The 20,986-nt window shown below is 50.8% G+C and overlaps 1 protein-coding gene across 1 annotated transcript in view; it reads left to right on the top strand.

The window, feature by feature from the left end:
• Positions 1 to 6,475, top strand: part of LOC142907846 (sin3 histone deacetylase corepressor complex component SDS3-like) — a 41,717-nt gene extending 35,242 nt beyond the window's left edge. The window contains exon 12 of the mRNA XM_076057682.1: positions 1,975 to 6,475. Coding sequence (XP_075913797.1) covers positions 1,975 to 2,073 — 99 coding nt within the window. The 3' untranslated portion in view covers positions 2,074 to 6,475. The remainder of the gene's footprint in view (positions 1 to 1,974) is intronic.
• Positions 6,476 to 20,986: the final 14,511 nt, after the last annotated feature.

Raw genomic sequence — 20,986 nt, 5'->3', positions numbered from 1 at the left:
GGGTCTCTGTGTGAGTCTGTGGGTCTCTGTGTGAGTCTGTGGGGTCTCTGTGTGAGTCTATGGGGTCTCTGTGTGAGTGAGTCTATGGGGTCTCTGTGTGAGTCTGTGGGTCTCTGTGTGAGTCTGTGGGTATCTGTGTGAGTGAGTCTGTGGGTCTCTGTGTGAGTCTGTGGGTGTCTCTGTGTGTGTCTGTGGGTCTCTGTGTGAGTGAGTCTGTGGGTCTCTGTGTGAGTGAGTCTGTGGGTCTCTGTGTGAGTGAGTCTGTGGGTCTCTGTGTGAGTCTATGGGTCTCTGTGTGAGTCTATGGGTCTCTGTGAGAGTCTATGGGGTCTCTGTGAGTGAGTCTATGGGTCTCTGTGTGAGTGAGTCTATGGGTCTCTGTGTCAGTGAGTCTGTGGGTCTCTGTGTGAGTGAGTCTATGGGTCTCTGTGTGAGTGAGTCTGTGGGTCTCTGTGTGAGTGAGTCTATGGGTCTCTGTGAGTGAGTCTATGGGTCTCTGTGTGAGTGAGTCTATGGGTCTCTGTGTGAGTGAGTCTGTGGGTCTCTGTGTGAGTCTGTGGGTCTCTGTGTGAGTCTGTGGGTCTCTGTGTGAGTCTGTGGGTCTCTGTGTGAGTCTGTGGGTCTCTGTGTGAGTGAGTCTGTGGGTCTCTGTGTGAGTCTGTGGGTGTCTCTGTGTGTGTCTAGGGGTCTCTGTGTGAGTCTGTGGGTCTCTGTGTGGTGAGTCTATGGGTCTCTGTGTGTGTCTGTGTGAGTCTATGGGTCTCTGTGTGAGTGAGTCTATGGGTCTCTGTGTGAGTGAGTCTATGGGTCTCTGTGTGAGTGAGTCTGTGGGTCTCTGTGTGAGTCTGTGGGGTCTCTGTGTGAGTCTGTGGGTCTCTGTGTGAGTCTGTGGGTCTCTGTGTGAGTGAGTCTATGGGTCTCTGTGTGTGTCTGTGTGAGTCTATGGGTCTCTGTGTGAGTGAGTCTATGGGCCTCTCTATGGTGAGTCTGTGGGTCTCTGTGTGAGTGAGTCTATGGGTCTCTGTGTGAGTCTATGGGTCTCTGTGTGAGTGAGTCTATGGGTCTCTGTGTGAGTGAGTCTGTGGGTCTCTGTGTGAGTGAGTCTATGGGTCTGTGTGAGTGAGTCTATGGGTCTGTGTGAGTGAGTCTGTGGGTCTCTGTGTGAGTGAGTCTATGGGTCTGTGTGAGTGAGTCTGTGGGTCTCTGTGTGAGTGAGTCTATGGGTCTCTGTGTGAGTCTATGGGTCTCTGTGTGAGTGAGTCTATGGGTCTCTGTGTGTGTCTATGGGTCTCTGTGTGTGTCTGTGGGTCTCTGTGTGAGTGAGTCTATGTCTCTCTGTGTGAGTGAATCTATGGGTGTCTGTGAGTGAGTCTATGGGTCTCTGTGTGAGTGAGTCTATGGGTCTCTGTGTGAGTGTGTCTATGGGTCTCTGTGTGAGTGAGTCTATGGGTCTCTGTGTGAGTGTGTCTATGGGTCTTTGTGTGAGTGAGTCTGTGAGTCTGTGTGAGTCTGTAGGTCTCTGTGTGAGTCTGTGGGTCTCTGTGTGAGTCTGTGGGGTCTCTGTGTGTGTCTATGGGTCACTGGGTGAGTCTATGGGTCTCTGTGAGTGAGTCTATGGCTCTCTGTGTGAGTAAGTCTATGGGTCTCTGTGTGAGTGAGTCTATGGGTCTCTGTGTGTGTGAGTCTGTGGGTCTCTGTGTGAGTCTGTGGGTCTCTGTGTGAGTCTGTGGGTCTCTGTGTGAGTCTGTGGGGTCTCTGTATGTGTCTATGGGTCACTGGGTGAGTCTGGGTCTCTGTGAGCGAGTCTATGGCTCTCTGTGTGATTAAGTCTATGGCTCTCTGTGTGAGTCTAGGGGTCTCTGTGAGTCTGTGGCTCTTTGTGTGAGTCTATGGCTCTCTGTGTGAGTCTCTGTGCGAGTCTGCGTGAGTCTGCGAGTCTGATGTCCGTCTCCACGTGTGTGTGCGTGCGTGCAGGTCTGGGTGCGAAAGACATCGGACAGTAGTAAGATCCGTGTCTACCTATCTCAGCTGCAGCGAGGGAAATACGTCCTTCGAAACAGATCCACCTCCTGATAGACACACACACACGGTACACACACACACCGTACACACACACACCGTACACACACACACCGTACACACGCTACACACACACACGGTATATACACACACACGGTATGTACACACACACAGTACACACATACACACACGGTACACACACAGTACACACACACACAGTACACACACACACAGTACACACACGACACACACACACACGGTACACACACACAGTACATACACACACCGTACACACACACACACAGTACACACACACACGTACACACACACACACACACGGTACACACACACACGGTACACACACACACGGTACACACACACACGGTACACACACACGGTACACACACACACGGTACACACACACACGGTACACACACACACAGGTACATACACACACAGGTACACACACACACACACGGTACACACACACACACACGGTACACACACACACGGTACACACACACACAGTACACACACACGGTATATACAAACACGGTACACACACCGTACACACACACACCGTACACACGCTACACACACACACGGTATATACACACACACGGTATGTACACACACACAGTACACACATACACACACGGTACACACACAGTACACACACACACAGTACACACACACACAGTACACACACACACGGTACACACACACACCGTACACACACACACAGTACACACACACACGTACACACACACACGGTACACACACACGGTACACACACACGGTACACACACACACGGTACACACACACACGGTACACACACACACGGTACACACACACACAGGTACATACACACACAGGTACATACACACACGGTACACACACACACACACGGTACACACACACACGGTACACACACACACAGTACACACACACGGTATATACACACACGGTACACACACACACACACCGTACACACACACAGTACACACACACACGGTATGTACACACACACACGACACACACACGACACACACACACAACACACACACACGACACACACACCGTACACACACACACACCGTACACACACACACAGTACATACACACATACACAGTACACACACACACCGTACGTACACACACACACCGTACACACACCGTACACACACATGGTACACACACACATGGTACACACACAGTACACACACACACGGTACACACACACAGTACACACACACACACACGGTACACACACACACAGTACATACACACACACACGGCACACACACACTCACACAGTACACACACACACCGTACACACACACACCGTACACACACCGTACACACACACATGGTACACACACAGTACACACACACACACAATACACACACACAGTACACACACACAGTACACACACACAGTGCACACACACAGTACACACACATACACCGTACACACATACACCGTACACACACACACAGTACACACACACACGGTACACACACAGACACTGTACACACAGACAAGTGTACACACCTACACACGCTGTGTATACACAGACACGTGTACACACCTACACACGCTGTGTATACACACAGACACGTGTACACACCTACACACGCTGTATATACACAGACACGTGTACACACCTACACACGCTGTATATACACACAGACACGTGTACACACCTACACACGCTGTGTATACACAGACACGTGTACACACCTACACACGCTGTGTATACACACAGACACGTGTACACACCTACACACGCTGTATATACACAGACACGTGTACACACCTACACACGCTGTATATACACACAGACACGTGTACACACCTACACACGCTGTGTATACACAGACACGTGTACACACCTACACACGCTGTATATACACACAGACACGTGTACACACAGACACACGCTGTGTATACACAGACACGTGTACACACCTACACACGCTGTATATACACACAGACACGTGTACACACCTACACACGCTGTATATACACACAGACACGTGTACACACCTACACACGCTGTATATACACACAGACACGTGTACACACCTACACACGCTGTATATACACACAGACACGTGTACACATCTACACACGCTGTATATACACACAGACACGTGTACACATCTACACACGCTGTATATACACACAGACACGTGTACACACAGACACACGCTGTGTATACACAGACACGTGTACACACCTACACACGCTGTATATACACACAGACACGTACACACCTACACACGCTGTGTATACACAGACACGTGTACACACAGACACACGCTGTGTATACACAGACACGTGTACACACAGACACGCTGTATATACACACAAACATGTGTACATACACACACGTGCACACACACGTGTACACACACACACACGTACATACACACGTGTACATACACACATGCAGTATATACACACACAGACACACGTGTACACACACACAGGCACGTGTACACACACACACGTGTACGCACACACAATGTACATATACACACACGTGTACATACACACACAGACACGTATACACACGCTGTATATACACACAGACACGTGTACACAGACACGTGTACACAGACACGTGTACACAGACACACGTGTACATACACACGTGTACATACACACACGTGTACATACACACAGACACGTGTACACACACTGTATATACACACAGACACGTGTACACACACACACGTGTACATACAGACACGTGTACACACACTGTATATACACACACGTGTACACACACACAATGTACATACACACGTGTACATACACAGACACGTGTACACACGCTGTATATACACACAGACACGTATGCACACTGTATATACACAGACGTTTACACACACAGGCGTGTGTACACACACACGTGTACATACACACAAAGATAAAGATCCCCCGTATAGCCTTAACAGACTGTAGGGGCAAGTGTTGTTAGCGAGCACCTATGAAGGCCGGTAACGGTACACGAGGGGGTGGGTGGCCAGCACCACGCCCGACCGCCTTTGTCTCCCTAGTGACGATGTTTACACACCGCACCAGGTACTCATTTGAGGCCGAGTCGACCTAGGGGAGGCCCGGGACCGGTTCAGATAATCGTCACTGACGGTGTTGGCCGTGAGCGGGAATCGAACCCGGGTCGCCAGGTTCATAGCACAGCGTAGCGCTAACCGCTACACACACCAACACACACATGTACACACGTGTACACACACACACACACACGTGTACACACACACACGTGTACACACACACACATGTACACACACACACATGTACACACGTGTACACACACACACGTGTACACACACACATGTACACACACACACATGTACACACGTGTACACACACACACGTGTACACACACACACGTGTACACACACACACGTGTACACACACACACGTGTACACAAAGCGTGCGCTGTGTGCGTGTGTGTGTATATATATCCGCGTGTTCTAAAGGCGTAGGGCGAATCCGCAGCCTCTCCCGTCGTGTTTGCAAGGAGGTTCACCTCATATTCCTGGCTCTTTCGGTAAAGTCACGTTGAAGGGAAACAATAAAATAACAAAAAATAAATAAAACAATAAAAACATTCTCACGACCACAACACAAACGGTCGTCATCAGGTGCGTCGGTTTTCAACGCAAACCGACGCACCTGATGACGACCGGGTTGTGTTGTGGTCGAAACGTCGCGAGAATTTTTATTGTTTTATATATAGATTTTATTTATAGTCTTAGTTTTTTCGGTAAAGTCACCACGTTGAAGGGAAACAATAAAATATATATATAAAACAATAAAAAAAATTCTCACGACGTTTCGACCATAACACAAACGGTCATCTTCAGGTGTGTTGGTTCGCATAAATTTATTTTTAAACGGCGCATTTATTTATTTATAAAAAACGTCAGCGCCACGCGCAACGATTTGGCAGTTTACCCAGGACTAGTCCATCTATATTCTGAAAAGAGGAGGGGGGGAGACGAAATTTTTATTTTAAATTGTTTTATATATTTTTTTTATTATTTTGTTGTTTCTCTTCAACGTGACTTTACCGAAAAAAACTAAGAATATGAATTACTGCAGTCACGAAAGCTTTAAATCAAAATTTAAAAAAATATATTTTATTGTTTCCCTTCAACGTGGTGACTTTTACCGAAAGAGCCAAGAGTATGAATTACTGCAGTCACGAACGCTTGAAATCAAAAAGAGGTTCACTTTTGTTTGACTCCGAGAGGGGAGGGAGAGGGATGTGGTGGTGGTGGGGGGGGAACGGGGTTGGTTTGTGACTTGGCTCATCCTCCTGTGCTGTTGGCACAGGAGGATGTGGCGCTGTGGGAAGTGAATTTGTTACGGACGCTCGATACACAGTGGTTAATTAAAGGAGTTTTATCACCTTTTAGGTGTGTGTCTAAGTGTGTGTGTGTCTGTGTCTAAGTGTGTGTGTGTGTCTGTGTTTAACTCGTGGTTTCGTGGTAATTAATTGAAGGTGGAGGGGTTACCAGCCCCTCGCACCCGTCCACAGAGCCCCCGTTTAGCCCCTGTGGTGGACACAGACGCCATGAGGGGAGGAGCCAATCGGAATTGGCCCTCCCCCCACAGCAGTCCACGACAGAGTTGCCCGTCCGGCACCGCGAGGAGATAGGGGGTTGTTTTGCCGGACACAGTAGGGGGCACAGGTGATGCATCAGCCAGTCATCTCAGTCATCTCAGACGACCCGTGGCACCTGCTGGGTCTGCCCCGTGACCTGCCAGCGGGCGTTCGACACTTCACGTGGCCTCAGGGTGCACATAGCCTGGCACAAGCGTCGTGGTGACGTCACCGCCACTTAGTGGCGAATGGCGGTTGTTGTGTATGTGTGTGTGTAGGTGTGTCCAGGTGTAGGTGTGTGTGTGTGTGTCTAGGTGTGTGTGTGTCTAGGTGTGTGTGTGTAGGGGTGTGTGTGTGTGTAGGGGTGTGTGTGTGTGTAGGGGTGTGTGTGTGTCTAGGTGTGTGTGTCTAGGTGTGTGTGTGTGTAGGGGTGTGTGTGTGTGTGTAGGGGTGTGTGTGTGTCTAGGTGTGTGTGTCTAGGTGTGCGTGTGTCTGTGTCTAGGTGAGTGTCTAGGTGTGTGTGTGTCTAGGTGTGTCTGTGGGTCTGTGTCTGTCTGCTGTGGTGGGCAGTGCCCACTCAGCTTTTGTTCGGGCCGGATCGAGGGGGCTAAACGGGCGCGGCACACGGGCTAGAGAAGAGATGGAGTGACGTGGTACAGGAGGCACGGGGCTTGAGAAGAGATGGAGTGATGTGGTACAGGAGGACGTGGAGCTGAGTGGACTTGCCGAGGCTAGAGAAGAGATGGAGTTACGTGGTACAGGAGGCACGGGCTAGAGAAGAGATGGAGTGATGTCGTACAGGAGGACGTGGAGCTGAGTGGACTTGCCGAGGCTAGAGAAGAGATGGAGTGACGTGGTACAGGAGGACGTGGAGCTGAGTGGACTTGCCGAGGCTAGAGAAGAGATGGAGCTGAGTGGACTTGCCGAGGCTAGAGAAGAGATGGAGCTGAGTGGACTTGCCGAGGCTAGAGAAGAGATGGAGTGGCGTGGTACAGGAGGCACGGGGCTAGAGAAGAGATGGAGTGACGTGGTACAGGAGGACGTGGAGCTGAGTGGACTTGCCGAGGCTAAAGAAGAGATGGAGTGACGTGGTACAGGAGGCACGGGGCTAGAGAAGAGATGGAGTGACGTGGTACAGGAGGACGTGGAGCTGAGTGGACTTGCCGAGGCTAGAGAAGAGATGGAGTGACGTGGTACAGGAGGCACGGGGCTAGAGAAGAGATGGAGTGATGTCGTACAGGAGGCACGGGGCTAGAGAAGAGATGGAGTGATGTGGTACAGGAGGCACGGGGCTAGAGAAGAGATGGAGTGATGTGGTACAGGAGGACGTGGAGCTGAGTGGACTCGCCGAGGCTAGATAAGAGATGGAGTGACGTGGTACAGGAGGCACGGGGCTAGAGAAGAGATGGAGTGACGTGGTACAGGAGGCACGGGGCTAGAGAAGAGATGGAGTGATGTGGTACAGGAGGCACGGGGCTAGAGAAGAGATGGAGTGACGTGGTACAGGAGGCACGGGGCTAGACAAGAGATGGAGTGACGTGGTACAGGAGGACGTGGAGCTGAGTGGACTTGCCGAGGCTAGAGAAGAGATGGAGCTGACCTGGTACAGGAGACACGGGTCTATAGAAGAGATGGAGTGGCGTGGTACAGGAGGCACGGGGCTAGAGAAGAGATGGAGTGACGTGGTACAGGAGGACGTGGAGCTGAGTGGACTTGCCGAGGCTCGAGAAGAGATGGAGTGACGTGGTACAGGAGGACGTGGAGCTGAGTGGACTTGCCGAGGCTAGAGAAGAGATGGAGTGACGTGGTACAGGAGGCACGGGGCTAAAGAAGAGATGGAGTGACGTGGTACAGGAGGACGTGGAGCTAGAGAAGAGATGGAGTGACGTGGTACAGGAGGACGTGGAGCTAGAGAAGAGATGGAGTGATGTGGTACAGGAGGCACGGGGCTAGAGAAGAGATGGAGTGACGTGGTACAGGAGGCACGGGGCTAGACAAGAGATGGAGTGACGTGGTACAGGAGGACGTGGAGCTGAGTGGACTTGCCGAGGCTAGAGAAGAGATGGAGTGACGTAGTACAGGAGGACGTGGAGCTAGAGAAGAGATGGAGTGATGTGGTACAGGAGGATGTGGAGCTGAGTGGACTTGCCGAGGCTAGAGAAGAGATGGAGCTGACCTGGTACAGGAGACACGGGTCTATAGAAGAGATGGAGTGGCGTGGTACAGGAGGCACGGGGCTAGAGAAGAGATGGAGTGACGTGGTACAGGAGGACGTGGAGCTAGAGAAGAGATGGAGTGACGTGGTACAGGAGGCACGGGGCTAGAGAAGAGATGGAGTGATGGGTGAGTGGGTGGGTGGCACGGAGCTAGAGAAGAGATGGAGGTCACGTGGTACAGGAGGACGACGTGTTTGGGGGGCTACCGACCCCCAATCCCCCCCCCCACCACCCCCCCCACCACCACCACCCCACCCACCCCCCCACTACCACCCCCCCACCCACCCCGTGTTGTCACTCGCGTGCGCCGTGGTTCAATTGATGCGGCCGCCTCTTTCTACGATCTCGCAAAGTCAAAACCCCGACCCGTGAACAAAGAGGCGCGGCTGGATCCCCCATATAGCCTTAACAGACTGTAGGGGCAAGTGCTGTTAGCGAGCACCTATGAAGGCCGGTAACGGTACACGAGGGGGTGGGTGGCCAGCTACCACGCCCGACCGCCTTTGTCTCCCCAGTAGCGATGTTTACTACGCACCGCACCAGGTAACTCATTTGAGGCTGAGTCGACCTAGGGGAGGCCCGGGACCGGTTCGGATAATCGTCACTGGCGGTGTTGGCCGTGAGCGGGAATCGAACCCGGGTCGCCAGGTTCATAGCGCAGCGTAGCGCTAACCGCTGCACCACCGCTCCCCACACACACACACGTACACACGCACGCACACACACACGCACACACGCACACGTACACACAACAACAACAACCGCCATTCGCCACTAAGTGGCGGTGACGTCACCACGACGCTTGTGCCAGGCCATGTGCACCGTGAGGCCACGTGAAGTGTCGAACGCCCGCTGGCAGGAGGTCACGGGGCAGACCCAGGTGCCACGGGTCGACTGACTGAGATGACTGGCTGATGCACCACCTGTGCCCCCTACTGTGCCAACCTGCTGTGCTTTAGCCACCCGGCGCTCCGCTCGCTGTTGTGAGCGTCGCTCCTCCGCCCTCCGTTGTTGTTGGAGGGCGACTGCCTCCAACTGCCCAGTAGCATCCTTCACGAGCCTCCTCCACAGAGGCCGATCTTGACACCGCTGGTACCAGTCATCGGCAAGTCCACTCAGCTCCACGTCCTCCTGTACCACATCACTCCATCTCTTCTCTAGCCCGTGCCGCGCCCGCTTAGCCCCCTCAATCCGGCCAAACAAAAGCTGTTTCGGCATGCGGTGGCTGGGCATGCGGGCTACATGACCCAGCCATCGCAGCCTTGCCTGCCGGAGGAGCTCACCGATGGGACCCTGCCCAGATCTTTCAAGGATTTGTGAGCTCCTCACACAATCCAGTCTGGTTAAACCCAGGATGGATCGTAGGCAGGCCAGCCTAAATGTTTCTAACCGGCGAAGATGTTCCATTAGGGGGGTCCACGTTTCGCAAGCGTAGAGAAGGGAGGGAATGACCGTGGCCGAGAAGACCTGAAGCTTAGTGCGGAGCGACAGACCAGGTAGCTTCCACACAGCGTTACGCAACCGATGAAAAGATATTGCCGCTCGACTGATTCGGAGTGAGACCTCTGCTGTTAAACTGGAGCCAGTCATAAGCACACTGCCCAGGTATGGGAAACTCTCCACTCTCTCCACAACTGCCCCATCACCGATTGGGAGTTGTGGGGGTGGAGTGTCCGATGGTACAAAATACCCAGGCAGGTGCTTAGTTTTGGTGGGGCTGATGGTAAGGCCCCACCTCTTAGTGGCACGCTCCAGTCTCAGCAGCAGCGTCTCCAACTCCTCCTCTGACTGAGCAGCTATTACCAAGTCATCAGCATACATAACGTGGTTGAGCAATAGGGAGCCATCCCTTGACCGCACCCGGGCATCGATTAGCCTCCCATTATATCTGTACCATATGGAGATTCCCTCGGTACAGCTATTGAAGGCTTCACGAACTACGTGGTCAAAATAGATGTTAAATAATGTGGGAGCCAGAGGACATCCCTGTCGCACCCCAAGGTGTACAGGGAATGGCTCTGACTCCCGGCCACGTAGTTTTACCCGGGCCCGCTCACCATCATGAAGGTCCTTAATGATCGTGAGCAGAGGGTCAGGTACTCCAAAAGCACGAAGAACGACCCAGAGCCCAGGCCTACTGATGGTATCATAGGCCTTGACCAGGTCAATAAAGCAGAGATGTAGGTCTTGTTGGAATTCCCTACACCTCTGCTGTAGCAGACGGACAGAAAATATGGCATCTGTGCAGGACCGCCCTTTCCTGAAACCGCATTGGGGCTCCGCAAGCCTCTCCTCAGCGTGCCTGGCAAGGCGATGCTGAATAATCCTTGCCAGGACCTTTCCCGGCACACTGAGGAGTGAGATGCCCCTGTAGTTGTTACAGTCTGTGCGGTCCCCCTTCTTAAAAAGGGGGACCACCAGGGCATCCTTCCAATCCTGCGGAACCCGTCCAGTGGTCCAGACCGTTGTTATGATGTCATATAGGGCAGTCTGTGCACAAACGCCACCCTCCCTCAGCATTTCGCTTGGGAGATCATCTCTGCCCGCTGCCTTTCCTGGTCTCAGACTCCGGATCGCCTTCAATACTTCCTCAGCAGATGGCACCTCAGCCAGCCACTCACAGGGGGTGACTTCATCCAATATTTGAGGCACCGCAGCCTCAGCAGGGTCATCCTCACTTTGTGCCACGATGTTTTCCTGGCTGAGGGATTTTCCCTCCCCCAGGACCTCACAGAAATGCTCAGCAAATCTGCGAACCTGTTCCTGGGGGTCGGAAATTGGATCACCGTTTTTTCCCCTAATGATGGTAATAGGTGTGGCGCTGCAGGTTACTTTTTTGATGGAGTTAAATAGAGATTTGTGATCACGGGCCACTGAGGCAGACTCCATCTCCTCAGCAACCCGCGACCACCACCCATCCTTGCAGCGCCTCACGGCTCTCCGAACCTCCGAGCGAAGGCTGCGGTAAGCCTCCTCATTCTCTGACGTGGGATTCTGTAGCCGATGACAGTGGGCCTGTCGCTTTTTCTCAACCATCGTGAACAACTCCTCTGTCATCCAGGGTGTCTGGGGAGGTCTGGACCGCGTACCCAAAGCAGCCATTGCAGCTGCATGAGTCACAGTCCTAAACCTCGCCCATTTACCCTCGACATCAGGAGGAGTCGGGGACGATGCCAATCCCAGCCGCAAGCGATGATGAAATTCTCGCTTGCAACTTTCATCAGATAACTGAGACCAGGCCACTTTAGGTTGGAATGGGGTCCTGGGTGTACACCCACCACCAGAGTGGAAGAATGGCAGGCGCATCTTACAGATGACTAGTCGATGGTCAGAGGGCAGATCAGCTCCACGGTAGGTCCTGGTGTCAAGGACATGGGCTCGCATTCGCTGGTCCGTCACTATGTAGTCCAGCAGATGTTCTTGCTTGGACCCGGCATGCATCCATGATGTTGTGTGGATGCGCCGATGCCGGAACAGCGTGTTGGTAATTACAAGCCCATGGGCTGCACAAAAATCTAGCAGCCTCCTACCGTTGTTATTGAGCTGATCTGGCCCATGCCCTCCAATCACTCCAGACCAGGTGCCAGTATCATGACCAACTCGGGCATTGAAGTCACCCAACATGATGACTCTATCCCGAGGGGCCACTTTAGCCAGCACCTGTGACAGGAGGTCATAGAAGGCATCTGACTCATCGGCTTTGCCTGCATCCCTCCACGGATGTTCATCTTCGGTGGGGGCATAAGTAACCACGACCACCATTCCTCGCCTCCGGTTGATGGGAAGGCGAGCCCAAAGTAGCCTGGGGCTTACAGCTTCCCACACCTCACCGCCACGCTCCCACGCCCCCTTCATTCTTTTGTTCAAAAGAAGACCCACACCCTGTTGTTTGGCAGTCTGTTGCCCCGAGTAGAGGACTGTCCACCCCTCATGGTGGCAGGAGCCAGAGCCGGTCCACCGGACCTCCTGAATGCCGCATAGATCCAGGCGGTACCGGTCCAGCTCCCGACAGAGGAGTGGCAGCCTCTCCTCTGCAGTGAGCGTTCGAACATTCCACGTGGCCAACCGTAGTGGCTTTTCGTTGTTTCTGGAGTAGCCCCGAGGGTAGGTATTCAATCTCCTGGCTCCGCCAATTGGGGTTTGGCCAGGAGACGTCATAGACGCCTGGCCCCCCGGGGCCTCCGGCACAAGCTTAGTTGTTACATATTTCAGTTTAATTCGTAGTTTCGTGGTAATTAATTGAAGGTGGAGGGGTTACCAGCCCCTCGCACCCGTCCAGAGCCCCCGTTTAGCCCCTGTGGTGGACACATATGCCATGAGGGGAGGAGCCAATCAAAATTGGATCTCCCCCCACAGCGCTGTCCACGACAGAGTTGCCCGTCCGGCACCGCGAGGAGGTAGGGGGTTGTTTTGCCGGACCACACACACATATACACACACACACGCACACACGTACACGCACGCGTACACACGCACACACGTACACGCACGCGTACACACACACACACACACGTACACACACACGTACACACACGCACACACAAACGCACACACACACGTACACACACACGTACACACGCACACACACACACACGAACAAACGCACACACACACACGTACACACACACGCACACGTACACACACACACACGTACACACACACACGTACACACACACACGTACACACACACGCACACACACGCAGACACACACGCACACACGCACACACACGCACGCACACACACACACACACGCACACACACACGCACACACGTACACACACACAGACACGTACACACACACGCACACGTACACACACACGTACACACACACGTACACACACGTACACACACGCACACACAGACACACACACGTACACACACACGTACACACACACACAGACACGTACACACACACACGTACACACACACACGTACACACACACACACACGTACACACACACGTACACACACACACTTACACACACACACGTACACACACAGACGTACACACACGCACACACACACGTACACACACACACACGTACACACACACACACGTACACACTCACACACACACGTACACACACACGTACACACACACACGCAAACACACACAGACACGTACACACACACACGTACACACACACACCCACACACACACACGTACACACACACACGTACACACACGTACACACACGTACACACACACACACAGACACGTACACACACACGTACACACACACATACACGTACACACACACGTACACACACACGCACACACAGACACGTACACACACACACGTACACACACACACGTACACACGCACACACACGTACACACACACAGACACATGTACACACACACGTACACACACACGTACACACACACGTACACACACACACGTACACACACACGTACACACACACACGCACACACACACACACACGTACACACACGTACACACACACACACGTACACACACACACGTACACACACACGTACACACACGCACACACACACACGTACACACACACACGCGCACACGTACACACACACACACACGTACACACACACACACGTACACACGTACACACACACACGTACACACACACGTACACACACACACAGACACGCTTCCACGCGCTCCGGCAATAACAAACACGCCCCTTACCAACCTGCCCGCGAGGTGGGGAGGAGTTGGGGTCGTGGTGGGGGAGGGTCCGGGTGGGAGGTCGCTGCTGATTGGACGGGGTGGGTGGGTGGGTGGGAGATCGCTGCTGATTGGACGGGGTGGGTGGGTGGGTGGGAGATCGCTGCTGATTGGACGGGGTGGGTGGGGTCCACTACGTCACGATTTAAAGGGCCCGTTTATAAAGACCCGCGCGAATTCGCGCATGCCAGGCGCTGTTAAACCCGCTGCCTCGCCTGTACTACGTCACTCCATCTCTTACGGGTCGCCGTAAGCTAATCGCTTAGACACGGGGGCTGTAAGCTCATCGCTTAGACACGGGAGCTGTAAGCTCATCGCTTAGACACGGGAGCTGTAAGCTCATCGCTTAGACACGGGAGCTGTGAGCTAATCGCTTAGACACGGGGGCTGTAAGCTCATCGCTTAGACACGGGGGCTGTAAGCTACTCGCTTAGACACGGGGGCTGTAAGCTCATCGCTTAGACACGGGGGCTGTAAGCTCATCGCTTAGACACGGGGGCTGTAAGCTCATCGCTTAGACACGGGAGCTGTAAGCTCATCGCTTAGACACGGGGCTGTAAGCTCATCGCTTAGACACGGGGGCTGTGAGCTCATCGCTTAGACACGGGAGCTGTAAGCTCATCGCTTAGACACGGGGCCTGTGAGCTCATCGCTTAGACACGGGGGCTGTAAGCTCATCGCTTAGACACGGGAGCTGTAAGCTCATCGCTTAGACACGGGAGCTGTGAGCTAATCGCTTAGACACGGGGGCTGTAAGCTCATCGCTTAGACACGGGGGCTGTAAGCTACTCGCTTAGACACGGGGGCTGTAAGCTCATCGCTTAGACACGGGGGCTGTAAGCTACTCGCTTAGACACGGGGGCTGTAAGCTCATCGCTTAGACACGGGAGCTGTAAGCTAATCGCTTAGACACGGGGGCTGTAAGCTAATCGCTTAGACACGGGAGCTGTGAGCTAATCGCTTAGACACTGGGGCTGTGAGCTAATCGCTTAGACACGGGAGCTGTAAGCTCATCGCTTAGACACGGGAGCTGTGAGCTAATCGCTTAGACACACGGGGGCTGTAAGCTCATCGCTTAGACACGGGAGCTGTGAGCTCATCGCTTAGACACGGGTCGCTGTAAGCTCATCGCTTAGACACGGGAGCTGTGAGCTAATCGCTTAGACACGGGGGCTGTGAGCTCATCGCTTAGACACGGGAGCTGTGAGCTAATCGCTTAGACACGGGAGCTGTGAGCTCATCGCTTAGACACGGGAGCTGTGAGCTAATCGCTTAGACACGGGGGCTGTGAGCTACTCGGTTAGACACGGGGGCTGTAAGCTAATCGCTTAGACACGGGGGCTGTAAGCTCATCGCTTAGACACGGGAGCTGTGAGCTAATCGCTTAGACACGGGAGCTGTGAGCTCATCGCTTAGACACGGGGGCTGTGAGCTAATCGCTTAGACACGGGAGCTGTGAGCTCATCGCTTAGACACGGGAGCTGTGAGCTCATCGCTTAGACACGGGGGCTGTGAGCTCATCGCTTAGACACGGGGCTGTAAGCTCATCGCTTAGACACGGGGGCTGTAAGCTCATCGCTTAGACACGCGGGCTGTGAGCTACTCGCTTAGACACGGGAGCTGTGAGCTAATCGCTTAGACACGGGAGCTGTAAGCTAATCGCTTAGACACGGGAGCTGTAAGCTCATCGCTTAGACACGGGGGCTGCAAGCTCATCGCTTAGACACGGGGCTGTGAGCTCATCGCTTAGACACGGGAGCTGTGAGCTCATCGCTTAGACACGGGAGCTGTGAGCTAATCGCTTAGACACGGGGGCTGTAAGCTCATCGCTTAGACACGGGGCTGTGAGCTCATCGCTTAGACACGGGGGCTGTAAGCTCATCGCTTAGACACGGGAGCTGTAAGCTCATCGCTTAGACACGGGAGCTGTGAGCTCATCGCTTAGACACGGGGGTTGTGAGCTCATCGCTTAGACACGGGGGCTGTAAGGGATCGCGTAGGTGAGCTAATCGCTTAGACACACGGGGGCTGTGAGCTCATCGCTTAGACACGGGGGCTGTAAGCTAATCGCTTAGACACGGGGGCTGTAAGCTACTCGCTTAGACACGGGGGTTGTGAGCTCATCGCTTAGACACGGGGGCTGTAAGCTCATCGCTTAGACACGGGGGCTGTGAGCTAATCGCTTAGACACGGGGACTGTAAGCTAATCGCTTAGACACGGGGGGGCTGTGAGCTCATCGCTTAGACACACGGGGGCGGGGGGCGCTGAACACTCCGCGCCCCGGTAAACAATTCGCGCTGACACCCGGCGGCTCTCTCGCTCGCTCGCTCTCTCTCCGCCCTCCCGCAAAAGACCGCACGCCACAGTTTGTTTTTTCTGTCCCTACTCTTTGGTTCTATTGGGTAAAGTCACGTAGGTGAAAATGAAATAACAAAAAATCACGACGTTTCGGCCACAAACACAAGCGGCCTTCATCAGGTGGGAGGGACGAGACTGACTCGGAGGACAGCGCTGGAGTGAGAGAGGCCGCGAGCTCAGATCGCGACCGTTTAAGCTGTGTGTGAGAAGAAATCAAAGCGCCTTGACAAAGGAATTAGCATTGAATTTAGCATTGAAATGGCTCGTTGAAATAGCTTATAAGAGTATGGATCCTAGCAGTCACGAAAGCTTTAAATCTAGAAGTTTTTGTTTATCCCCCCCCCCGCTAGTGATTCGATTTACCGTGAATTTACCCCGCCTGTCCGCTCTGCTCTTCCCCCCCCGCCCCCCCCCAAGAATAAAATAATAAAATTATAAAACAATAAAATAATAAAAATATAAAACAATAAAATAATAAAAAATATAAAACAATAAATTAATAAAAATATAAAACAATAAAATAATAAAAATATAAAACAATAAAATTCTCACGACGTTTCTACTGCGACACAAAGCAGCAATCATCAATAATAAAATAATAAAAATATAAAACAATAAAATAATAAAAATATAAAACAATAAAATAATAAAAAATATAAACCAATAAAATAATAAAAATATGAAACAATAAAATAATAAATATAAAACAATGAAAATATAAAACAATAAAATAATAAAAATATAAAACAATAAACTAATAAAAATTTAAAACAATAAAATAATAAAAATATAAAACAATAAAATAATAAAAATATAAAACAATAAAATTCTCACGACGTTTCTACTGCGACACAAAGCAGCAATCATCAAGAATAAAATAATAAAAATATAAAACAATAAAATAATAAAAATATAAAACAATAAAATAATAAAAATATAAAACAATAAATTAATAAAAAATATAAAACAATAAAATAATAAAAATATTAAACAATAAAATTCTCACGACGTTTCTACTGCGACACAAAGCAGCAATCAATAATAAAATAATAAAAATATAAAACAATAAAATAATAAAAATATAAAACAATAAAATAATAAAAATATAAACCAATAAAATAATAAAAATATGAAACAATAAAATAATAAAAATATAAAACAATAAAATAATAAAAATATAAAACAATAAAATAATAAACATATAAACCAATAAAATAATAAAAATATAAAACAATAAAATAATAAAAATATAAAACAATAAAATAATAAAAATATAAAATAAATTTCTCACGACGTTTCTACTGCGACACAAAGCAGCAATCATCATCGTCGTCAGCTGTGTAATGTGGCGCTGCACTCTGATGTAGGAGAAAACATTGGATTAAAAATCTATTTAATTAAGCAGAACGTCTTGATTTAAAGCTTTCGTGACTGCAGTAATTCATATTCTTAGCTCTTTCGGTAAAGTCACCACGTTGAAGGGAAACAACAAAATAATAAAATATATATAAAACAATAAAAAATTCTCACGACGTTTCGACCATAACTCAAACGGTCGTCATCAGGCGTGTCGGTTTGCATCAATTTATTTATTTACGGTGCATTTATTTATTTATAGAAAAAACGTTAGCGCCACGCGCAGCGATTTGGCAGTTTATTTAGAAGGACTAGTCCATCTATGTTCTGAAAAGAGGAGATGTGATTCCGGACATACAGTACCCTGGTGTCTACAAACTAAGTTGCCTCTGTGGTAGTTAGTTACATTGGAGAAACCAAACGCCATGTCTCGGACCGCATTCGTGAACACAAAGCAGACCTTAAACACGGTAGGACCAACACCTCGGCCGTGGCAGATCACTGTTATAATTATTCAGTAGGCTCACATGACATTGACCTCTCCAAGACGGAGGTTCTTTGCAAGCCATCTGGCTACCATGAGAGATTCGTTCACGAGGCTATCCACATATACAAGCACAGAGACAATTTCAACCGAGAAGATGGATTCTGGCTTAGCAATCATTGGAAGGATTTGATAAAACCATTTCGGGTCTTAATTGATTGTGTTTTGATTCATATTCATGGTTCTTTCGGTAAAGTCACCACGTAGAATCAGTGATCTGGTTCTGTCTGTAAAAGATGTGATTCCGGACATACAGTACCCTGGTGTCTACAAACTAAGTTGCCTCTGTGGTAGTTAGTTACATTGGAGAAACCAAACGCCATGTCTCGGACCGCATTCGTGAACACAAAGCAGACCTTAAACACGGTAGGACCAACACCTCGGCCGTGGCAGATCACTGTTATAATTATTCAGTAGGCTCACATGACATTGACCTCTCCAAGACGGAGGTTCTTTGCAAGCCATCTGGCTACCATGAGAGATTCGTTCACGAGGCTATCCACATATACAAGCACAGAGACAATTTCAACCGAGAAGATGGATTCTGGCTTAGCAATCATTGGAAGGATTTGATAAAACCATTTCGGGTCTTAATTGATTGTGTTTTGATTCATATTCATGGTTCTTTTGGTAAAGTCACCACGTAGAATCAGTGATCTGGTTCTGTCTGTAAAAGATGTGATTCCGGACATACAGTACCCTGGCTTCTACAAACTGAGTTGCCTCTGTGGTAGTAGTTACATTGGAGAAACCAAACGCCATGTCTCGGACCGCACTCGTGAACACAAAGCAGACCTTAAACACGGTAGGTACCAACACCTCGGCCGTGGCAGATCACTGTTATAATTATTCAGTAGGCTCACATGACATTGACTTTTCCAAGACAGAGGTTCTTTGCAAGCCATCTGGCTACCATGGGAGATTCGTTCATGAGGCTATCCACATATACAAGCACAGAGACAATTTCAACCGAGAAGATGGATTCTGGCTTAGCAATCATTGGAAGGATTTGATAAACCATTTCAGGGGTCTTAATTGATTGTTCACGCTTACAGTGGCTTTCAGACAGCATACATTAATTTTTCGTCTCCCCCCTCCTCTTTACAGAACATAGATGGACTAGTCCGTCTAAATAATCTGACAAATCGCTGCGCGTGGCGCTGACGTTTTTTATAAATAAATAAACCATTTACAAATAAATAAATTAATGCGAACCGACACACCTGATGACGACCGTTTGTGTTATGGTCGAAACGTCGTGAGAATTTTTTTATTGTTTTATATATATTTTATTATTTTATTGTTTCCCTTCAACGTGACTTTACCGAAAGAGCTAAGAGTATAAGCCCTGACGTCACATATCGTCACAAATGTCTGACCCCTCCCCCTGCCCCCCCAGGTGCGTGACGTCATTTATGGTCGGCCCCTTACCTCCTCCCGCAGTCCGATAGACGATCGGATTGTGATGTCAGCTGCTCATTAGCATAACCCCACCCCCTCAAACTCCCATGCCCATATTTGGAGGGTGGGGGGGAGGGGCCGCGAGGTTTTGGTTTCGTGATCTCGCGATAATTTATAGTGAGGAGAGGGATTTGGGGTGGGCAGGAGCGATTTCTCGCGAGAGTTCGGGTGGGGGCAGGAGCGAGTTCTCGCGAGAGTTTGGGAGGGGCAGGAGCGAGGTTTCGCGCGAGTTTGGGGGCAGGAGCGAGTTCTCGCGATGTTTTGGGGGGGGGGGCAGGAGCGAGTTCTCGCGAGAGTTTGGAGGTGGGCAGGAGCGAGTTCTCGCGAGAGTTGCGGTGGGGGCAGGAGCGAGTTCTCGCGAGAGCTCGAGTGGGCAGGAGCGAGTTCTCGCGAGAGTTGGGGTGGGGGCAATAACGAGGTCTGGCAAGATTTTGGGGGGCAGGAGCGAGTTCTCGCGAGAGCTCGAGTGGGCAGGAGCGAGTTCTCGCGAGAGTTGGGGTGGGGGCAAGAACGAGTTCTCGCAAGATTTGGGTGGGCAGGGGCGAGTTCTCGCGAGAGTTTGGGGTGGGGGCAGGAGCGAGTTCTCGCGAGAGCTCGGGTGGGCAGGAGCGAGTTCTCGCGAGAGTTTGGGGTGGGGGCAGGAGCGAGCTCTCGCAAGATTTGATGGGGGCAGG

Source organism: Petromyzon marinus, chromosome 84 (assembly GCF_048934315.1).
Source record: "Petromyzon marinus isolate PM22_M1 ecotype Great Lakes invasive population chromosome 84, UKy_Petmar_22M1.pri1.0, whole genome shotgun sequence".
Classification (NCBI taxonomy): domain Eukaryota; kingdom Metazoa; phylum Chordata; class Hyperoartia; order Petromyzontiformes; family Petromyzontidae; genus Petromyzon; species Petromyzon marinus.
This window is presented reverse-complemented; position numbering and strand designations above follow the sequence as displayed.